This window comes from Carlito syrichta, unplaced genomic scaffold (genome assembly GCF_000164805.1).
Source record: "Carlito syrichta isolate Samal-C Ts95f unplaced genomic scaffold, Tarsius_syrichta-2.0.1 Scaffold173484, whole genome shotgun sequence".
Classification (NCBI taxonomy): Eukaryota; Metazoa; Chordata; class Mammalia; order Primates; family Tarsiidae; genus Carlito; species Carlito syrichta.
The window spans coordinates 17,807-36,210 of NW_007117580.1; the positions used below are offsets into that span (position 1 = coordinate 17,807).

The 18,404-nt window shown below is 59.0% G+C and overlaps 1 protein-coding gene across 1 annotated transcript; it reads left to right on the forward strand.

Annotated features, from left to right (window-relative positions):
• The first annotated feature begins 2,111 nt into the window (after nt 1-2,111).
• On the forward strand, nt 2,112-18,294 carry LOC103252865 (ATPase family AAA domain-containing protein 3). Its single transcript, XM_008051459.2, has 16 exons — nt 2,112-2,184; nt 2,292-2,368; nt 2,923-3,024; nt 3,289-3,348; nt 3,932-4,001; nt 4,436-4,601; nt 4,798-4,867; nt 7,024-7,179; nt 7,766-7,822; nt 8,025-8,150; nt 8,403-8,527; nt 9,438-9,489; nt 9,802-9,872; nt 10,931-11,098; nt 12,172-12,280; nt 17,756-18,294. Exons 1-16 carry the CDS (start codon nt 2,112-2,114, stop codon nt 17,897-17,899), a joined length of 1,626 nt encoding a protein of 541 aa, XP_008049650.2. The 3' UTR covers nt 17,900-18,294.
• The last annotated feature ends 110 nt before the right edge of the window (nt 18,295-18,404 follow it).

Here is an 18,404-nt window from a genome sequence, read left to right on the forward strand (position 1 = left end):
CTGTCCCTGAGGCCCAGCTCGTGCTGCCTCGTTCACAGGGTCTTCCCTGGGCCAGGCCTCGGAGCTCATGTAGCCGTTCGGCCGAGAGCTATCTGCGCCGGTGTGCTTGCCTGCACCCCACAAGGCGGGGTCCTAGAGAGCACCTTGTGTGCAGTAGGTGCTTAGTTGTTGCTTTGGCCACTTGTATTGTAGCACAGGGAAACTTGAAGATGGGTTACTTTTCTTTTTTTTTTTGTCGCCCAGACTGGAGTGCAGCGGCCGCTCCCGGCCACCGCTGCCTCGACCTGCTGGGCTCGGCGAACCTTCGCCTCAGCCTTCCAAGTAACCGGAATCACAGGCGCGCGCTACCACGCCCGGCTGATTTTTTGATTTATTGTAGAGATGAGGTCTCGCTGCCCAGGCGGGTCTCGAACCCGCGGGCTCAGGCCATCCGCTCACCTCAGCCTCCCAATGGCGCGGGATTACAGGCTGAGCCACCGAGCCCGGCTAATGGGTTACTTTTCATATTAAAACTGAAGCTAGTCCAAGTGGGGTGGCTTACACCTGCAATTCCAGCACTTTGGGAGGCTGAGGCAGGAGGATCGCTTGAGGTCAGGAGTTTGAGACCAGCTTTGGCAACGTAGTGAGATCCCATCTCTATGTTAAGAAAAAAACCCAAAAAACTAAGAAATTTTCCATTTTTAGTCTTAAAGTAAGGCTGTGGTGGAGGGAGGTTGCTGGCACCAACCTGTGGTATTTATTTATTTATTTATGAATTAGAGTCTCACTCTGTCACCCAGACTGGAGTGCAGTGGCCGCTCCCAGCCACCGCAGCCTCGACATGCTGGGCTCCGGCGATCCTTCCGCCTCAGCCTTCCAGGTAACTGGAACTACAGGCGTGCGCTACCACGCCCGGCTCATTTTTTATTTATTGTAGAGATGAGGTCTCACCAAGTTGCCCAGGCGGGTCTCAAACCCACGGGCTCAGGCAATCCACTCACCTCAGCCTCCCAAAGGCGCGGGATTACAGGCTGAGCCACCCAGCCCGGCTCAGCCTGTGCTTTTTCATTGTGTTCTCCCAAGACTTCTGGGAGGGAGCTAGCCACCTGCCGCTTCAGGTCGGGCATGACCTCAGGCTGATCAGCTTGGCAAAGGTCACTGGAGAGTAAGCAGGGCAGTGCACCTGCTGTGCTGTTCACATCCCTGCCCCTGCTCTGGGATGAGAGGTGGGGGCTGCTGCACTCTCCGCCCCTTCCTGGTCCAGGTCCCTGTGACATCTGTGCTCCTGGTCACAGGCACCTGGGAAGAGTCCTGTGCATGGGACTTCAGGAGGCTGGCTCCAAAAGTCTTTCCCAAGCTGTGATGCTGAGGCCCATTGGTTGAGTCCATTTCAAGCCACACACCCGACTGACCAATGCCAAACACCAGGGCGTGCCCCTGCATTGGTGACATGCGTGAGGTCGTGTCATGTCAGTTACCCCAATAAAAGAAATCTGGAGTGGGAGCCAGTGCTGAGCCCTTGTTGCCGTGAGCTGCTGCAGTATGGGGGTCTGAGTGTCACTTGAGACTTCACGATGTCAGATGGTGGCAGAAACATGAAAGAGAACCAGACTAGGAACCTGGGTGTCCTGCCTTCACCTGCTTTTGTGTGCCAGGAGGTTTTGTAGTGAAACACAAAATGGGAAGCTGGTGTCATCCAGAGACGACAGGAGACAGGAGATAGGAGACAGGTGCACGGGCTTCCACGAGGAGGGAACCTAGTTTTTCCCAGAACACCCAGGTACCCCTGCCGATTCCACCCTGTGAACTGTGTGCACAGGAGGGACTGACCCCGTGTGTGCTCATAGTCTTGAGCACAGTGGCTTGTATCCGCTTTCTGTCTGTCTCTGCTCCCCTCCGTGCCCGAGTGTGTCCGATGGCACATCACTGCCTATACCTGCCAAGGCTTAAAGAGCATGCCTGTGTCATGGAGAACCAGAGATGTCCTGGCTAGTGCCTCACTTTGGTTTACGTTGGAAATGACACCATGGTGCCCCTGCCATGGACTCTTGATGGGACGGCCTTTCTGACGTAGTGCTCTGGGCTGTCGCGTGAGGCTAAGTCTCCAGGCCGCTGCGAGCCTTCTGTTGGGGATGGACCTATGGAGGGAGGGCCACCAGATCGGATCAGGAATGAAGGTGGATGAGGAGAGCTGGGACGTTGCAAGTGAGGTGCGGCTGAGTTCCTGGGAAGCCAGGCAAGCGTGACATGCTCAGCTGGCTGCAGGTTGTCTGTGTCCTTATGCCCTCTCCTGCGTGCCCCTGCCCCCACAGGCCATGCCAAGGAGGCACTCAGTCTGGCACAGTTGCAGGAGCAGACATTGCAGCTAGAGCAGCAGGCCAAGGTCAAGGTGAGTAGGGGGCGTGCACACAGGATCCTGGCGTAGAGTGAGTGGGAGTGGATGTGCACATGGGGTCCAGACTCAGCAAGGGGCAAGAGGTGCACTCAGGGCTCAGGCTCAGCATGGGTGGGGGGAGGCATGCGCACAGCAGCAGGCCCAGGGTCGGGCATGGCACCCCACTTCACAGCAGGTAGCAAAGGGCGGCGGGAGGCAGGTACTTGGGGGGGCTGAGCCTGTGGCAGAGCCCCAGAAGGGCAGGGCTGGGAGTGCTGGGGCATTTGGTCTTCCAGAACATGCCTGGGCCCTGCCTCAACCCTCAGTGTGAGCATAGCCAGGAAGTGAGCAGGTGACAGGTGCCGGACAGCCCCTCAGGGAGGCAGTGACATGCCCTGGAGACCCCACCCTGTGCTGTCCTTGCCGACTGGAGCCCCAGGTCTGTGCCCAGTGCAGACGCAGCTGAGAGCCTGACACTGCACAGACCAGTGTGGCCTTAGAGCCTGGCAGCGGGGGAGGCCTGGGAGGTGGCGCCTGGCAGGCATGGGTCCTGAGCAATGCATCTGCAGGAGTATGAGGCCGCCGTGGAGCAGTTGAAGAATGAGCAGATCCGGGTGCAGGCCGAGGAGCGGAGGAAGACACTGAGCGAGGAGACCCGGCAGCATCAGGCCGTGAGGATATGCAGGCCGGGCTCTGGGAGGCCCGGGAAGGCCGGGGCGGGAGCAGTTGGTCTGGGTCTCTGGTCTCTGTGACACCCGAGGATGTGCGAGTGCCAGCTGGCGGAGTGGCCCCTGCATTGCCCTCGCCCAAACCCCCACAGCCTCGGGTCCCCGTGTCCACTCGCTGCGGGGAGCTTTCCCAGGACCCGTGCCACAAGGCTGACTCCCACTGCAGCTCATCCAGTTGAGACATTTTCTCCGCCCTCTTTCCCCCAGAGGGCCCAGTACCAGGACCAGCTGGCCCGGCAGCGCTACGATGACCAACTGAAGCAGCAGGTGAGCATGAGCCCCTCTCTGAGGGCTGATGGGGGACACACATGGACAGATATTATCTGGGCACCCGGGTATAACACTCACAGGCCCAGGTGCACGCACACCCCTTCTTGGGGGGTGGCCCTCTCACTGGCAAGTTATCTGGGTACTCCAAGGATTTGCTGGGTGAGACTGTTTTGGGAAGGCTGGTCATGACTGAGGGTGGGAACCTGGGGGGCTTGGTGACAATTCGCCCTGTGTTAGGGCTCAGCACCTTGGCCTTGAGTTCTTAGGGAGTTTTCCATGTTGCCTATTGTAGGCTTTATAGCTTGACATGGGCAACACCCAGAGTCCTCCATGAGAAGCTGCATGCCAGGGCAGTGGTGTCTGGATGTGTGCCCGGTGGGGAGGGGCTTCTGAACCCAACCCCCTGGGGTCTGCGAATCCTGACTGATGTCTCCATGCCTGTGTCAGGGTGTCAGTCTGCAGGTTCCCTGGGTCCCTGAGAAAGCCAAGGCTTCCAGGGCTCCCCGAGCAGCAATGCCTTCTGACCTGGCATGGAATGTTCTGCGCGTTAAGTCTTCTTCCTTTTTCTGTGGCTTCTTAGCAACTGGTCAATGAGGAGAATCTGCGAAAGCAGGAGGAGTCTGTGCAGAAGCAGGAGGCCATGCGGCGAGGTAGCCTCACTTCCTTGGTTTCTGCAGCTCGGGGCTTTCATCTCGGCCTGGCTCTTCCAGAGTTTGTGCAGGGAGAGCTGGGGCTGGCAACCTTGGGTAGAAACCATGTGCTTTTGCTGTCCTGTGACAGCGCCACTGTGTCCCTGTGTGTATCCCTCGAGCAGGCCGGGGAGGGCTTTTCTGTGATGCTGGGCTCAGCATCTGCGTGTCATGCACTGAGGGCGGGCGCGTGGCGCATCCGTGTGTCTCCAGAGTCCTGATCGCTGGATCTCTGGGGGCCATGTTTCCTGTGTCCTTCTCTGTGTTTTGTTTGTTCCTTCAACCACCATTCCGAGGAGGGTGGCTAGCCTGGTTTCGGGTTCCCTGCCGCATTCTACATCTGCTCCTTGGTGGAGGTGGGTGTGCACGCTGAGCCCTCCCACCTTTCCCGGCAGCCACTGTGGAGCGGGAGATGGAGCTGCGGCACAAGAGCGAGATACTGCGCGTGGAGGCGGAGGCCCGCGCGCGCGCCCAGGCAGAGCGGGAGAACGCCGACATCATCCGTGAGCAGATCCGCCTGACAGCCGCTGAGCAGCGCCAGACCATCCTGGAGTCCATCAGGTGTGGGCCCTCGCCAGCCTGCTTGGCACCCTCTCCTGAGTGCCTCGCTGCGCCCGGGGCTCTCCCGCCTTCTGGTGTCTGACAGCTCCGGGCCGGCTCCTGGGTGGGACCTCGCAGGGCCTCACCCTTGACCTTTACCGGCTGCTCGCGCTCGTCTCTGTGTCCCTCCGGGTCACGTGACTGCTTTCCCTTCCAGGACGGCTGGTGCCCTGTTTGGAGAAGGATTCCGTGCCTTCGTGACAGACTGGGACAAAGTGACAGCCACGGTAAACACGCATGTCCCGTGCAGGTGGTTGTGGAGCCATTGGTGAGGGCCTCCTGGGACCCTCCCCACCTCTGTCCCCACCAGCTGAGCATGCACACCTGCAAGGGCCTGCCTGTGTGTTCCTGGCAGCTCACTTGCCCTTGGTGGCCTGTACTGACAGGCTTGGAGGACGGGTAGGGCTGCTAAACCTCATTTGACCTGGCAGCCTCTGACTTTTCAGGGTTACTGAGGGCTTCTCATCCCAAGGAGGCCATGCACTCAGGCTCCTGCCTACCAGCAGGTTCTGTGTGTACAGTGTGGCTCCGCACCCCACTGCCCAGCTTGCAGCAGGGGTGCAGTACACAGTAGGCATTCATTATGTGTGGGTGCCCAGCATTCAGTAGGCTCCTGGCATGTAGCGGACTCTCAGGACACCGTAAGCATTCATTACACGTGGGTGCCCAGCATTCAGTAGGCACCTGGCACGGGGTGGGTTCTCGACACACAGTAGGCATTCATTATGTGTGAGTGCCCAGCATTCAGTAGGCGCCCAGCATGCAGTGGGCTCTCAACACAGTAGACTTCATTATGTGTGGGTGGCCAGCATTCAGTAGACGCCCAGTGTATGGTGGGCTCCTGACACACTGTAGATGTTCATTACGCATGGCTGCCCAGCATTCAGTAGGCTCCTGGAACGTGATGGGCTCTCAGCACACAGTAAGTGTTCATTACACGTGGTTGCCCAGCATTCAGTAAATGCTCAGCGTGCGGTGGGCTCTCAGCATGTGGCAGGTTGGCGCTCAGAGCTGCAGTGGTGCAGTCTCACAAACGCAACCCGATGGCTGCTGATGGTGTGGATGAGACTAATGGGGTGAAACTCAGGGGTCTGCTTGCTGCTAGCCAGGTGTGACCCGTTTTTGTTTGTTCTTTAGGGGCAGGGTCTCTCACCCAGACTGGAGTGCCTGGCTGGATCTCTTCTCATTGCAGCCTCCAACTCCTGTGTGCAGTGATCCTCCCGTCTCAGCCTCCTGAGTAGCTGAGACTACAGGCACCTTATGTCTGGATAATTTTTTTTTTTGGAGTCTTACTCTGTCGCCTAGGCTGGAATGCAGTGGCATGCTCACAGCCACCCCAGCATCAACCTGCTGGGCTCTGTCGATCCTTCCGCCTCAGCCTTCCAAGTAGCTGGAACTACAGGCACGCACTACCACGCCTGGCTAATTTTTTATTTATAGTAGAGATAAGGCCTTGCCAAGTTGCCCAGACTGGTCTCGAACCTGCAGGCTCAGGCAGCCCACTCGTCTCGGCCTCCCAAAGTGCTGGGATTACAGGCTGAGCCACTGAGCCCGGCCGTGTCTGGATAATTTAAAAAATTTTTTATGGAGACAAGGTCTTGCTGTGTTGCCCAGGCTGGTCTTGAACTCTTGGCCTCAAGCAATCCTCCTACCTAGGCCTCCCAAAGTGCTGGAACCGCAAGTACATGACACCACACCTGTCAGTGGTGTTTTTTCCTCTATGGTTCAGTCTTTCTGAACTGGGGTAACCAGTTGGTCTTTAAAAGGAATCAGTGGCCAGGTGCATTGGCTCAAACCTGTAATCCCACTTTGGGAGGCTGAGGTGAGGGGACTGCCTGAGTCCATGGGTTTGAGAATAGCCTGGGCAATTGGCGAGATCTCATCTCTACAATAAATCAAAAAATTAGCCAGGCATGTGCCTGTAGTTTTGGCTACTTAGAAGACTGAGGCAGAAGGATCGCCTGAGCCCAGCAGGTCGACGCTGGGGTGACTGTGAATGTGCCACTGGACTCCAGCCTGGGCGACGAGGTGAGACTCCAACTCAAAAAAAAAAAAAGGAATCACTGATTGTGGGTTAGCCTTGTTTTAACATTTTTAGTGGACAGAAAGGCCTTGGGGGGCGTGGCTCTTTCAGCAGCCTGGCCATCCCTCAGAGCCCCACTGGGCCCTGCAGTGGCTTCAGAGTGTTTGCATTGCAAATTGCAGAGAAACTGTTGGGATGCATGTAGTGATACTCCTGTCTCCTGTCCCTGAGCCACTGACTGGGGTTTTGGGCTGGGGACTCCGTCAGGTCCGTCAGGGCTACCACATAACCCTGTGGCCCCAGTGACACCTTGGGTGAGGTGCTAAGCACACAAGTGCATCAGTTGCCATCTCTGTTCAGGTGGCTGGGCTGACGCTGCTGGCCGTCGGGGTGTATTCTGCCAAGAATGCTACAGCTGTCGCCGGCCGCTTCATCGAGGCCCGGCTGGGGAAGCCATCCCTGGTGAGAGAGACGTCCCGTATCACTGTGCTGGAAGCACTGCGGCACCCCGTCCAGGTAGGCCGGTGAAGCCCGGGCCTCCCAGCTCTGTCCTGAGCTTCCTGCATCTGAGCAGTGGCAAATACTTGTCCAGATGGCATGTGCGTGCGTGCACACACACCTGCCCGTATGTCAGCCATCCTTGACTTTCCCTCCACGTGGTCCTGGGCTGTAGGCTCTGTCCATCAGCACTGGAGAGATCCTTTCTCTGGCCTGCCATGGCCTCTGTGTGGCCTCTCGATGGGCCCGGGGTACACTTGGGGGCTCTCGTGTCATCCTGTGGCTGTTCTCATATCGCTGAAGTTGCTAGAAGCAGCGTTGTGGTAAGCTTGCAGAAGCAGAAAAGCAGAGCCGAGCTTCTCGCTGACCTTGGTGCTGCCCCCATGTGCCTGTTGACCCCCACAGCCAAGGCAGGGTCTCCATGGGTCCCTAAGGGTGGGAGTTGAGAAAGCCAAGGTGGACAAAGACCCGACAAGTCGTCCCAAGCCCATGACACTGTGTGCCAGCAGGCCCAAGACTCGCTGCTCAGGTCGGGTCCTGCTGAGCTCTGTGGCAGTTCTGTTTTTCTGTGTGAACCCAGTGGTATCCGGCCCTCCCCCTGCAGGTCAGCAGGCGGCTCCTCAGTCGGCCCCAGGATGCGCTGGAGGGCGTTGTCCTCAGTGTAAGTCAGGGTGCATGGGGGAGGAGTCGGCCTCGGGCCTTATGCTGATGTCCAGGGAGCTTTCGCTTCCGAGACACACTCGGGTGTCCAGCCTGCCTGGGCCCAGGCTTCCCAGTGGAATGGTCTCCTGCAGGGTGTCCCTAGGGGCCTCTGGGTTTCTGTGGGGCGAGGGCGTGTTCCCCAAACCCGACTTCCCCGGCAGCCCAGCCTGGAGGCGCGGGTGCGTGACATTGCCATAGCAACGAGGAACACCAAGAGGAACCAGAGTCTGTACAGGAACATCCTGATGTACGGCCCCCCGGGCACCGGCAAGACCCTGTTCGCCAAGGTGGGAGGGCCCGGCTGGGTCACGAGGGTCCTGCTTTCCCGTGGGTGTCCTGGGGATTTGGTGTCTGGCAAACGGGTCCCCTTGAGCCTTTGCCTGCCCTCACTAGGGCTTGTGCCAGCGTGGTCTTCCAGGTGGGGCCATCTCTGGCTGGTGGGGCTGGGGGACATGGGCAGGGTGAAATGGTGGGCGGCATGCGGCAGCTCGTGGAGGGAGGGAACGCCTGCCGTGTCTCCCATGCCTTCTTTCTTCCAGAAACTCGCCCTGCACTCAGGCATGGACTATGCCATCATGACAGGCGGGGATGTGGCCCCCATGGGACGGGAAGGTGTGACCGCCATGCACAAAGTCTTCGACTGGGCCAGCACCAGCCGGCGAGGGTGAGGCGCCCATTCTCCTAGGACCTGGCTCCCAGCAGCCTCTGCTGGAAGGGGATCCAGGAGACTACAGGCCCCTGCTGTCTCTGCATGTCTTTCCTTATGGCCATGCTGGGGGCTGGGGCGGCATTTGTGCTTGGGGATTGCTCAGAGAGAAATTCACCCAAGTATGGCCCGGTTGTACCAAGGCTTTTGGTGCCAGGAGCTTAATTTAGGACCTGAAAACAGGTGTGCAGGTGGCAGGTCCAGACTGGGGGTCCTTGCTACAGTATCAGGAGCTCTGCCCAGGCCACCCCGTTTACCTCCCTTTGAGTGGTGTGTGTGTGGCAGGTAGGCACATGGCAGGTGGTGGGTATGTGTACCATGGCAGGTGTGTGTGGCAGGTAGGTATGTGTAGTGGCACGTGGGCGTGTGGCAGGTGGGGGTGCAGTGCGTGTGCCGTGGCAGGTGTGCATGTGCACGTACTTTTTGCCGAGCCTCCTGAAAGAGTTGACGGTGTTGTGATGTCCTCTCCCAGTCAGGCACCACAGTGGCCCCACAGCAGGGCTCAGTGGCCCAACATCGCTGCCTCAGTTGTCCCGTGTCACTGAGTTCCTTATGGTGATGCCTCACCCCTGGCTTTTGAACTCCTGATGTTGGCTCGGAGCAGCCACTAGCCCCCACAGCTTTGGCGAAGCCACTGGGGCCATGTGCCCAGCACCTGCCATCAGAGTCCCAGCTGGGGCTTGTGGCCTTGAGGCAGTGATCTGGCCCTAGAAGCCATGGGGTTTGGACTCTGATCCGCTTGTCAGGGAGATCCTGGGCCATGCAGGGAGCTTCTTCCTGGGACCTGCCCATCACAGCCAACTCCCAAGTACTTCCAGGTCTGCTCTCTTCGTTCATGTGTCCCCCTTGGTCGTCCTCTTGTTCACAGCCTCCTGCTGTTCGTAGATGAAGCAGACGCCTTCCTCAGGAAGCGAGCTACTGTGAGTGTTCTCTAGGAGCCTCTGTCTGGCTGCGGGGTGGGGTGGGGATCTGGCCTTTGTCCTGGACCAGGGCCAATTCTTCCTCAGTTGCTGTCACTTTGTAAGTTTTGTGTGAAAAGCAGAAGTTTCATCTGCAGCACTCCTCAGGTAGCTTAGAGTCAAGACTTGGCTTTTCCGTTGAGATTCGCAGCAGCATCACATGTCCCTGCCCCTGCGGGAGAGCCCTCTGCCCTCGACAGGCACCTTGGTTGTTAAGACCGTGCTCTTCAGGCTTGCTGCCTGGCGACTGACGCCAGAACCTTCTCTCCACAGGAGAAGATTAGTGAGGACCTCCGGGCCACCCTGAATGCCTTCCTGCACCGAACAGGCCAGCACAGCAGCAAGTAAGTGAGCTACACAGGCTGGCTGCACACCCTGTGTGGTCATCACCCTGGCAGCCACGGGACAGGCAGGCACATGGTGCTGGGCGGCGTCTTGGCATTTTCTCAGGATGGCCCAGCAGGGAAGGGGCTCGAGGCCCAGCCAGGGAAGGCACAGGGTGTCACTGGGCACACGTGCTGGGATCTCTGGGCAGAGCCAGGGCCAGTTCTTGTCAACCCAGCCCTTTTAGCCCCCCTGGCCTAGGTGCTCAGGGGTGAGAGAGAGTCTAAGCACGAGGCCTCCTGATGCCAGAGGATACCAGAGGCCATGGGCACTCTGGACGGGTGTGCGATGAGCTGGGTTTGCTCAGGGCGTCAGCATAAGCAGGTCCTATATGTTGGGCAGGGCACAGGGCCTTGACCTTCAACCCTGTGTGAGGCAGGAGCGGCCCTCCAGGCTGGGCTGAGCCCATCTTGGCGCAGCCTCCCTGGGCTGTCCCTCGAGGTCAGCCAGTGGGACAGTCACCTTGGCCAGGCACGCCAGTCTTTTCCACGTGTCCTTATGTTGGTGTTCCACATTGGCCTGGGCTCCCTGGTCCCAGCCCCCTCACCATAGAGAGAACCGAGGCCTGTGGGGCCACGTATGGCCATCCCCTCACACATATCCTTCGCTCACTGTAGCTGCTGCCCACAGACCCTCCTGGAGCGGCAAGCGTGGCTTCCTGTAGAGCCCAGTCCCCTGACCCAGCCTGGTGTGTGCGGTATCTGTCTGACCCCAGGTCCCTGCCTTCTGGACACAGTGAGGCCCCGATGGCAGGACAGAGCAGGTGTCCTGTGCACACTGCCTGTTGAGTGGGTCAAGGGTCGCGAGACCACGTGGAATTGGGTGAGGACAGAAGCTCGGGAGACCGGGGGGCCTTGACCCACCCATGTCACAAACTGAAGCCAGGAATGGACAGTGGCAGGACTGGGGCTGGGCTCTCTGGGGGTTTTGGCCAAGTTAGATTCTTCTAGAAAGTTTCCCTGGGGCAGTTTAGAAGTCCTTGCTGTACTCAGTGGCCTGTGCTGTCCTCTCCCTGCAGGTTCATGCTCGTCCTGGCCAGCAACCAGCCTGAGCAGTTTGACTGGGCCATCAATGACCGCATCGATGAGATGGTCTGTTTCGACTTGCCGCAGCAGGAGGAGCGGGAACGTCTGGTGAGGTTGTACTTCGACAAGCACGTCCTCAAGCCAGCCACGGAAGGGAAGCAGTAAGTGTCCACGCCCCACACGGCCTGTCTCCTGGCCTGGGCACCGCTCTCTTCCCTGTAGTTGCACGCAGGCACACAGCGTCTCCAGTGAGGCCAGAACAGTCATCTGCACAGGCTTTTCCGTGCCTGAGCGCCCAGACCAGGGGGCCTCAAGGAAACGCTCTGAGCTGCACACGGGCCCTGACTGCCCAGCCGCACGGGGAAGGCTCATTGCTGAGCTTTGTTCTGAGGCCCTCATGCTGGGCTTGGGGGTACACCCCCTGGCTCCATTGCAGGCCATGTGCTTGGCCTCCCTCCCGCCACATAGGCCCCCACACCTGGTGCTGCCCTGGGGATGCCGGGCTCTCGGTGTGGACGCATCGTGGCTCTCAGCGTCATACCTGAGGCAGGTGGGTGGCAAGTTGAGCAGCCATGGGGCAGAGCTGTGAGGCCCCGCCCGCTCCACCTGTCTCTCGTACCAGGCAAGCAGGCGCTGCTCTATGTTTAACTGTCTCCAGGGCCTCGGCTCCAAGTCCTTCTGCATATCTGACCCAGATCCCTGCTGTGGTGTGTGCTAAGAAGAACTTGGCTCAGCCCCGCCGGCCCCCTCCTGCTGCCAGTTTCCCATGAGCCATCTGGGCCTCGGTCTTCCTTGGCTCCACCCCAGCCCTGCTGGCCCGAGGAGCCCCCACCCAAAGGCTGGTTGTAGCACTGTGGCCTGGACTCTGGGACCTCTTTCCAGGGAGGCTTCCTCTGACCTCAGACTTCACCGCTGGACACCCGGGCTTGGCCGCACGTGGCCTGGGGCGGCATGTCCCCTTCCCCTTGTCTCCCACTGTCCTGTTGGCACTTGCCCTGGCTGTGTGTGTCCTTGCTGTGCACTGGGCATGCGAGTGGGCTGGTGTGTCGGGTCTGGACCAGGAGGCCCTGCAGCCCCTGCCTGGGCCCCGCCACGGCCTAAGGCAGGCAGCACCAGGCACGGCCCGGGAAGGGACCAGCACTCGAGGCGCGCTGTCGGTCATGCTGCCCGTCCCCGTCCCCATGGGAGCACGTGGCCTGCCTCTGCCGGGCTCCATGTGAAACTCCTCCCCCAGGCGCCTGAGGCTGGCCCAGTTTGACTATGGGAAGAAGTGCTCGGAGATTGCGCGACTGACGGAGGGCATGTCTGGCCGGGAGATAGCACAGCTCGCAGTGGCATGGCAGGTGAGGTGGGCATGCATCCACGGGCAGGAGCCTGACCAGCGTAGAGACCTCCCAGTGGTGTCAGGCACCTCCCAGCAGCGGTCTCCCCTGGGTAATCTCTGGAAGGATGTAAGACCCCACTCCCGTCGGGCTACCATGGGCTCTATTTATCCACACTGTTTCATCCAGGGGAGGAGGGGGCAGGGGTCAGTGGTGGCACTCAGCCCAGCCTGCTGTGGTCCCCGCCAGACGGTGCTCTCCGGAAGTGTGGGTGTCACTTTCCTGTGGGAGTGTCAAGCGGGCCCTGGACACTGTCCCTAGTTGGCACCCAGGCAAGTGGCGCAGGAGGTCCTGGAAGCGGAGGAGGCAGGGGCACGGCCCATGGGTGGGGAGGCCTCCCGCGTAGTGACCGGCAAGCTCAGCTCAGCTTCAAGCCTGTGGGCCCCGAGTTCGTCTGCCGTGCGTGGGAATGCTCCTGGTGCTGGCCTTTTAGGACAGGTTCGCCCCTGGGCCAGGTGGGTGGGGGTGTTGTCTTTCCTGGAGTGTGTGGTGGGCTTGGGCCTGCTTGGGCAGATGCACAGGCCCATGGACCCTGTTTCTTCCCAACATGCAGTGGTGCTTGGCACAGCTCCTGGGCAGGAGCAGGTCCCGGGGACGCTGGGTGGGCCAGCCAGGAGTGCCGGGCTTCAGAGGTGCTAGAGGACAAAGACCAGATCAGGGGCAGAGGGTGCTGAGGCTGTATGCCGGCTAGGCTGTGGTGAGGGGGGCAGTGCTTTCAAAAGAGGCTGAGGAGCTGGGTGTGGTGGCTCACGCCTGTAATCCCAGCACTTTGAGTGGGAGGCCGAGGTGAGAGGATTGCCTGAGCCCACGGGTTTGAGACCAGCTTGGGTAACTTGGTGAGACCTCATCTCTACAATAAATCAAAAATTTAGCCAGCTGTGGTAGTACACGTGTGTAGTTCCGGCTACTTGGAAGGCTGAGGCAGAAGGATCATCCGAGCCCAGCAGGTCGAGGCTGCGGTGGCCGTGAGTGTGCCGCTGCACTTCAGCCTGGATGACAGAGTGCGAGACTCCAACTCAAAACAAAAATAAGAAAATAAAATGAGGCTGAGATTGACCTGATCAATGGCTGCCCTGAGTCGAACCGTGGGGCCTGGCAACCGGTAGTTGGTCAGGCCATGCCATGGCCCTCAAGCCCATCCCGGCTTGACTGAGAATGCTCCAGGCTGAGCCGGGGGCTTCCACAGTGGGCATAGCAGGACAGGGCAGTGGCAGCATGGTCAGCTGGGCTGCCCTGGCCAAACACCGCACCAGGGAGGGCCGGGGAGGGCTCTTGCCTGACTTGCAGATGGGCAGACAGCCAGGGCATCCTCACGAGTGGAGAGTCTGCTCCTGTCTCATAAGGACACTAATTCTGGAGTTGGGCCCTGCTGTCACGCCCTCTCACAACCTGTTACTTCCTCGGGCCTGTCTCTGATGCAGCCAGATGGGGTCAGGGCTCCACAGGTGGTGGGGCCTTGAGCACGAGTCCACCACCTGGTTGTGCGCTGACTCACAACTCCACTGGGCCCCAGCGCTCCTCCCCCCACCTGGCATGGCCAGAAGGTTACCGGCCTCCCCGGTGCCTGGTGGACGGGGAACCCGGGTCAGGTCCCGCCAGGGTGTGCCAGTCGCTGACTGTCAGCTTGGCTGAGGTGTCCGTCTACCCCTTTGTGTGCGAGGAGCAAGATGAAGAGGTGAAACCCAGAGCCTGGGATCCACGTGGTGGAAGCGCCGTTGGCATCCAGGCCTCGCCCTGCGGTCAGTCCTGTCCCTCCTGGACCTGGGCCACCAGCATGGACTGTGCACTAGCTCTTTGGAGCCCGCTCTGGGGGCTCCTGTGGACTTCCACTCTGCAGTGTCCACCCTCAGTGCGTTTGCTCTGTTTCTGCAGGCTCTCATGGCTTATGTCATGTGGATTTACTGCCTTTTGTTTTTATTGCTTGTTTCTGAGTTGGAGTCTCTGTCACCCAGGCTGGAGGGCAGAGGCACGCTCACAGCCACCGCAGCCTCGACCTGCTGGGCTCCGGCGATCCTTCCGCCTCAGCCTTCCAAGTAGCTGGAATTACAGGCATGTGCCACCACGCCCAGCTAATTTTTTGATTTATTGTAGAGATGAGGTCTTGCCAAGTCGCCCAGGCTGGTTCTGAACCCGTGGGCTCAGGCAACCCTCTCACCTCGGGCCTCCCAAAGTGCTGGGATTACAGGCTTGAGCCACTGTGCCTGGCCTGCTGCCTTTTGTTAAACATGAAGTTTACCATTTAAACCGTCTTTAAGTGGGCAGTTCCATGGCGTTAAGTACGGTCATTTTGTGCAGACTTCACCACCACGGTCTCCAGAACTTATTGTCTCATCAACTCTGTTCCTGTCCAACGCTCCTCAGCCCCCTCCAGCACCCTCCTCTGCCTGCTGCCGAGTACCCACCCTTCCCCTAGGTCCCTCGTGTAGCTGGTGTCAGGCAGGATCTGTCCTTGTGTATCTGGCCTGCTTCCCTGAATGTGATGTTCCAAGGGCTGTGTTGTCCCAGGTGTCAGAATTATCTGCCTTCTTGAGGCTGAGTCGTAGCCTTCATGTGGGTGCACATACCGTTCGCCATCGCCTATCTCTGGACGCTGCACTCTGACCTCGGTCGCTGTGAACAAACAGTGCACTGTGAACAGCACAATTATTCCGAGTATAGACTTGGAGGTGGAATTACTGGACCGTGTGATTCTGTTGAAACTTTTTTTTTTTTTTGGAGTTGGAATCTCACTCTGTCACCCAGGCTGGAGTACAGTGGCACACTCACGGCCACCCCAGCGTCAACTTGCTGGGCTCCGGTGATCCTTCTGCCTCAGCCTTCCAAGTAGCTGGCTAATTCTTTGATTTATTGTAGAGATGAGGTCTCACCAAGTTGCCCAGGATAGTCTTGAACCCCTGGACTCAGGAAGTCCTCTCGCCTCGGTCTCCCAAAGTGCTGGGATGACAGGCTTGAGCCACTGCACCCAGCTTTATATGTTGATTTTGCATCCTGCAACTTGACTATTAGCTCTAAAAGGGTTTTTTGTTTGTCGTTTTGTTTGTTTCTTTGATGTGGACTTCTAGTGTATTTTCTCCACATAGGATCATGTTTTCTAAGAACACATAATGTGACTTCTTTCTTTTCAGCCTGGATGATGGATTTACTTCTCTTGTCTGATTGCTCTCACTAGAACTTCTGGTTGTTTGTTGAATAGACGTGCTGAAAGTGGCATCTCTGCCTTGTCTTGAGTTTAGAGGAAAAGGTTTTAGTCTTTCTCCACTGAGTTTGATGCTAGCTGTGGGCTTCTGATAGATGGCCTTTACTGTGTTGAGGAAGTTTTCTTCAATTCCTGGTTTGTTGAGTTTTCATCAAGGTTGTTAAAATTTGTCAAGTGCAGCCGGGCATGGTGGCTCATCCCTGTCATCCCAGCACTTTGGGAGACAGAGGCGAGAGGATTGCCTGAGCCCAAGGGTTCAAGACCAGCCTGGGCATCTTGGTGAGACCTCATCTCTAAAATAAATTTAAAAATTAGCCAGGCATGGTGATGCACACTTGTGGTTCCAGCTACTTGGAAGGCTGAGGTAGAAGGATTGCCTGAGCCCAGCAGGTTGAGGCTGTGGTGGCCATGAATGTGCCCCTGCACTCCAGCCTGGGTGACACAGTGAGGCCCTGACTTAAAAAAATTGTCAGATGCTTTTTCCCTATCAATTGAGATGATCTTGTGGTTTTTCCTTCACTCTGTGAATGTGGTGTATTATACTGCCTGATTTTCTGTGTTGAACCATCCTTGCATCCCATAAGTAATACACTTGGCCATGGTCTATAATTTTTCTAATATACTATGGAGTTCAGCCTTTTAGTATTTTGTTAAGGATTTTTGCAGCAATGTTCATTAGAGATATTGGCCTCCAAATTTGTTTTCTTATGGTGCCCTTCTCTGATTTTGATATCAGGGTAACACCTGCCTTGTAGAATATATGAGGAAATATTCCCTCTCCTTTAATTTTTTGGAAAAGTTAGAGCCGGAGTGATGCTAATTCTTCTTGGAACGTTTGGTGAATTCACCTGCAAGGCCATCTGGTACAGGACTTGCCTTTAAGCTTTTTTCTTTTTGAATAATTTTGGCTTCCAGAAAAGTTGCAAGGATAGTACATTGGCTCCCAGGCCTGGTTGTGTTGCAGGCATCATGTGTCACTTGGGCTCCATGTCCACTGGGTCTTGCCAGGATCACAGGTGGGATACCCATGGTGCTTTGCTGCCATTTCGGGTGGGCTTGTTGCCTGGCCACATGCCCTGGGCTGGGTGATAGGCATGCAGCACCTTGCAGCCTCCCTTGCTTTGCCCCTTTGTGAGGCACAGCCATGTCCGCCCAGCACAGCCACCCAGCCCCGGCTTTCCTGCTTGCCCACTTGGGGCTTGGCTCAAGGCCAAAATGGCGTTGCTAGCCCCTGAGCCCCCAACACTCAGGTGGCCTTGAGGGGCAGATGTGGCACATCCCACTGTGGGGACACTGGCACCACTTCTACAGGAGACATCCTCTTGCTCATCCCAGGCTGTCATGGGAGGATGGCTTGCGCCACCCCGCACCCAAGATGCTTCCCGCGGCCAGGAAGGATAGGGCACAAGCCGGCCCATGCCACCTCTGGGTCCTGGTGCCCACCTGAGCATGGTGCTTGTGGGGGTCCCCACCCTTCCCTGGTGCTTTTCAGAGCCTGTGTGCCCAAGGGGGCCCTTCAGGGCCATGGCCAGGCCCCGGGATGGAGCGTGGCCAATCCTGGGCAGAGGTGCGGGGTGGGAGGCCGCCCTGAAGGACGCCCCAGGGACACAGCCGGACTGGTGCCCTCACGCTGAGGCGTCCTCAGGGAGGGCGGGGAGCTGCGGGGCGTCTGGTCTCGACAGCTGGGGGAGAGGGGCGCCCGGTCATGGGGAAGGCAGGGGTGCCGGTCGCTGGGGGGGGGGGGGCGCCTCACCGACCCTGCCTCGTGTCGAGGATTTGGCAGCCCTCGGGCTGGGCTGCTGCTATGTGGGGCCGTCGGGTCTGGGCACTGCCAGCCTGGGGAGCCCCTCACGGTGGCACTGCCTGCCCGCTGTCTTGGACGGCCTGTGTTCTGCATCCTCCCCGGGGGGCCGCGGGGGCGGGGCTCGCTTGGGCTGGTTTTGGAGTCAGTAGCGGAGGAGTGTGGCAGCGTGGGGGGCATGGGGGACACAGGCGGGCATGGGTGGCGTGGGTGGCGTGGGGCACAGGCAGGGCCCGGGCGGTGCGGAGGGGCCGCCTCAGCTGCGACTTCTCCCGTGACCCAGGTGTCCGCACGGGCCGGGGTTGTGCTGTCAGAAGCCTGTGCCCTGACCGGGCGGCCCTGCCGCTCGGGTGGGCCCCGCCTTTCGTCCCAAGCCTCTGGCCTGTTGAGGGGGTGAGTGGCTCCCCGCAGCCTCCCCAGCCCTCTCTCTCCCCGCCAGGCCATGGCCTACGCCTCTGAGGACGGGGTCCTCACCGAGGCCATGATGGACACCCGTGTGCAGGACACCGTCCAGCAGCACCGGCAGAAGATGCGTTGGCTGCAGGCAGAGGGGCCCCAGGGCGGCCAGCGCTTGCCCTCCTGAGTCCGCCACAGGGTGACATCCCTCCGTCCTCCCCGCCCCAGAACGCTCCTGGGAGACGCAACTCCCAGCCCGGCCTGCCCGCCAGCACCAAGTCCCGTGGCTGCGGAGCCCGGCCGGGCTTTTCTGGGTCCCATGGGAGAGCCAGGCACAGGTGGGACTGGCCAGGCCAGACCACCGGGGAGGCCCCACGTTGCCCGGCCCAGCCTGTGCCCTGAGCCCTACCCAGGCTTGTGGCCGTGAGGAGCGGGCGGGGCGAGGGGCTGAGAACAAGCCGGGCCCACCGGGGGGGGGCTTGTCCAGGTCAGGCCCAGTTGGCCAGGAGTGTCCCGGGCCGTGACGGGAGCAGGGTCTTTTCTTTTGAATTTAATAAAGATAAATAAACAAATAAATTTGTGTGTCTCGTGGCTGCTGCCTGGGCGGCTTGGAGGGTCCCTGCAGACCCAGGGGTCAGAGGTGACAGAAGAGGCGGAGGCTGGAGCTTTCTGGAGAATTTACTGACCGCAGA

Excerpts from the sequence above, each read along its gene's own strand:
- LOC103252865 (XM_008051459.2), top strand. The coding sequence starts at position 2,112 with ATGGACCTATGGAGGGAGGGCCACCAGATCGGATCAGGAATGAAGGTG. Across the intron at positions 4,602-4,797 it reads ACCATCCTGGAGTCCATCAG|GACGGCTGGTGCCCTGTTTG; the intron begins GTGTGGGCCCTC and ends TTTCCCTTCCAG. Across the intron at positions 7,823-8,024 it reads TGGAGGGCGTTGTCCTCAGT|CCCAGCCTGGAGGCGCGGGT; the intron begins GTAAGTCAGGGT and ends CTTCCCCGGCAG.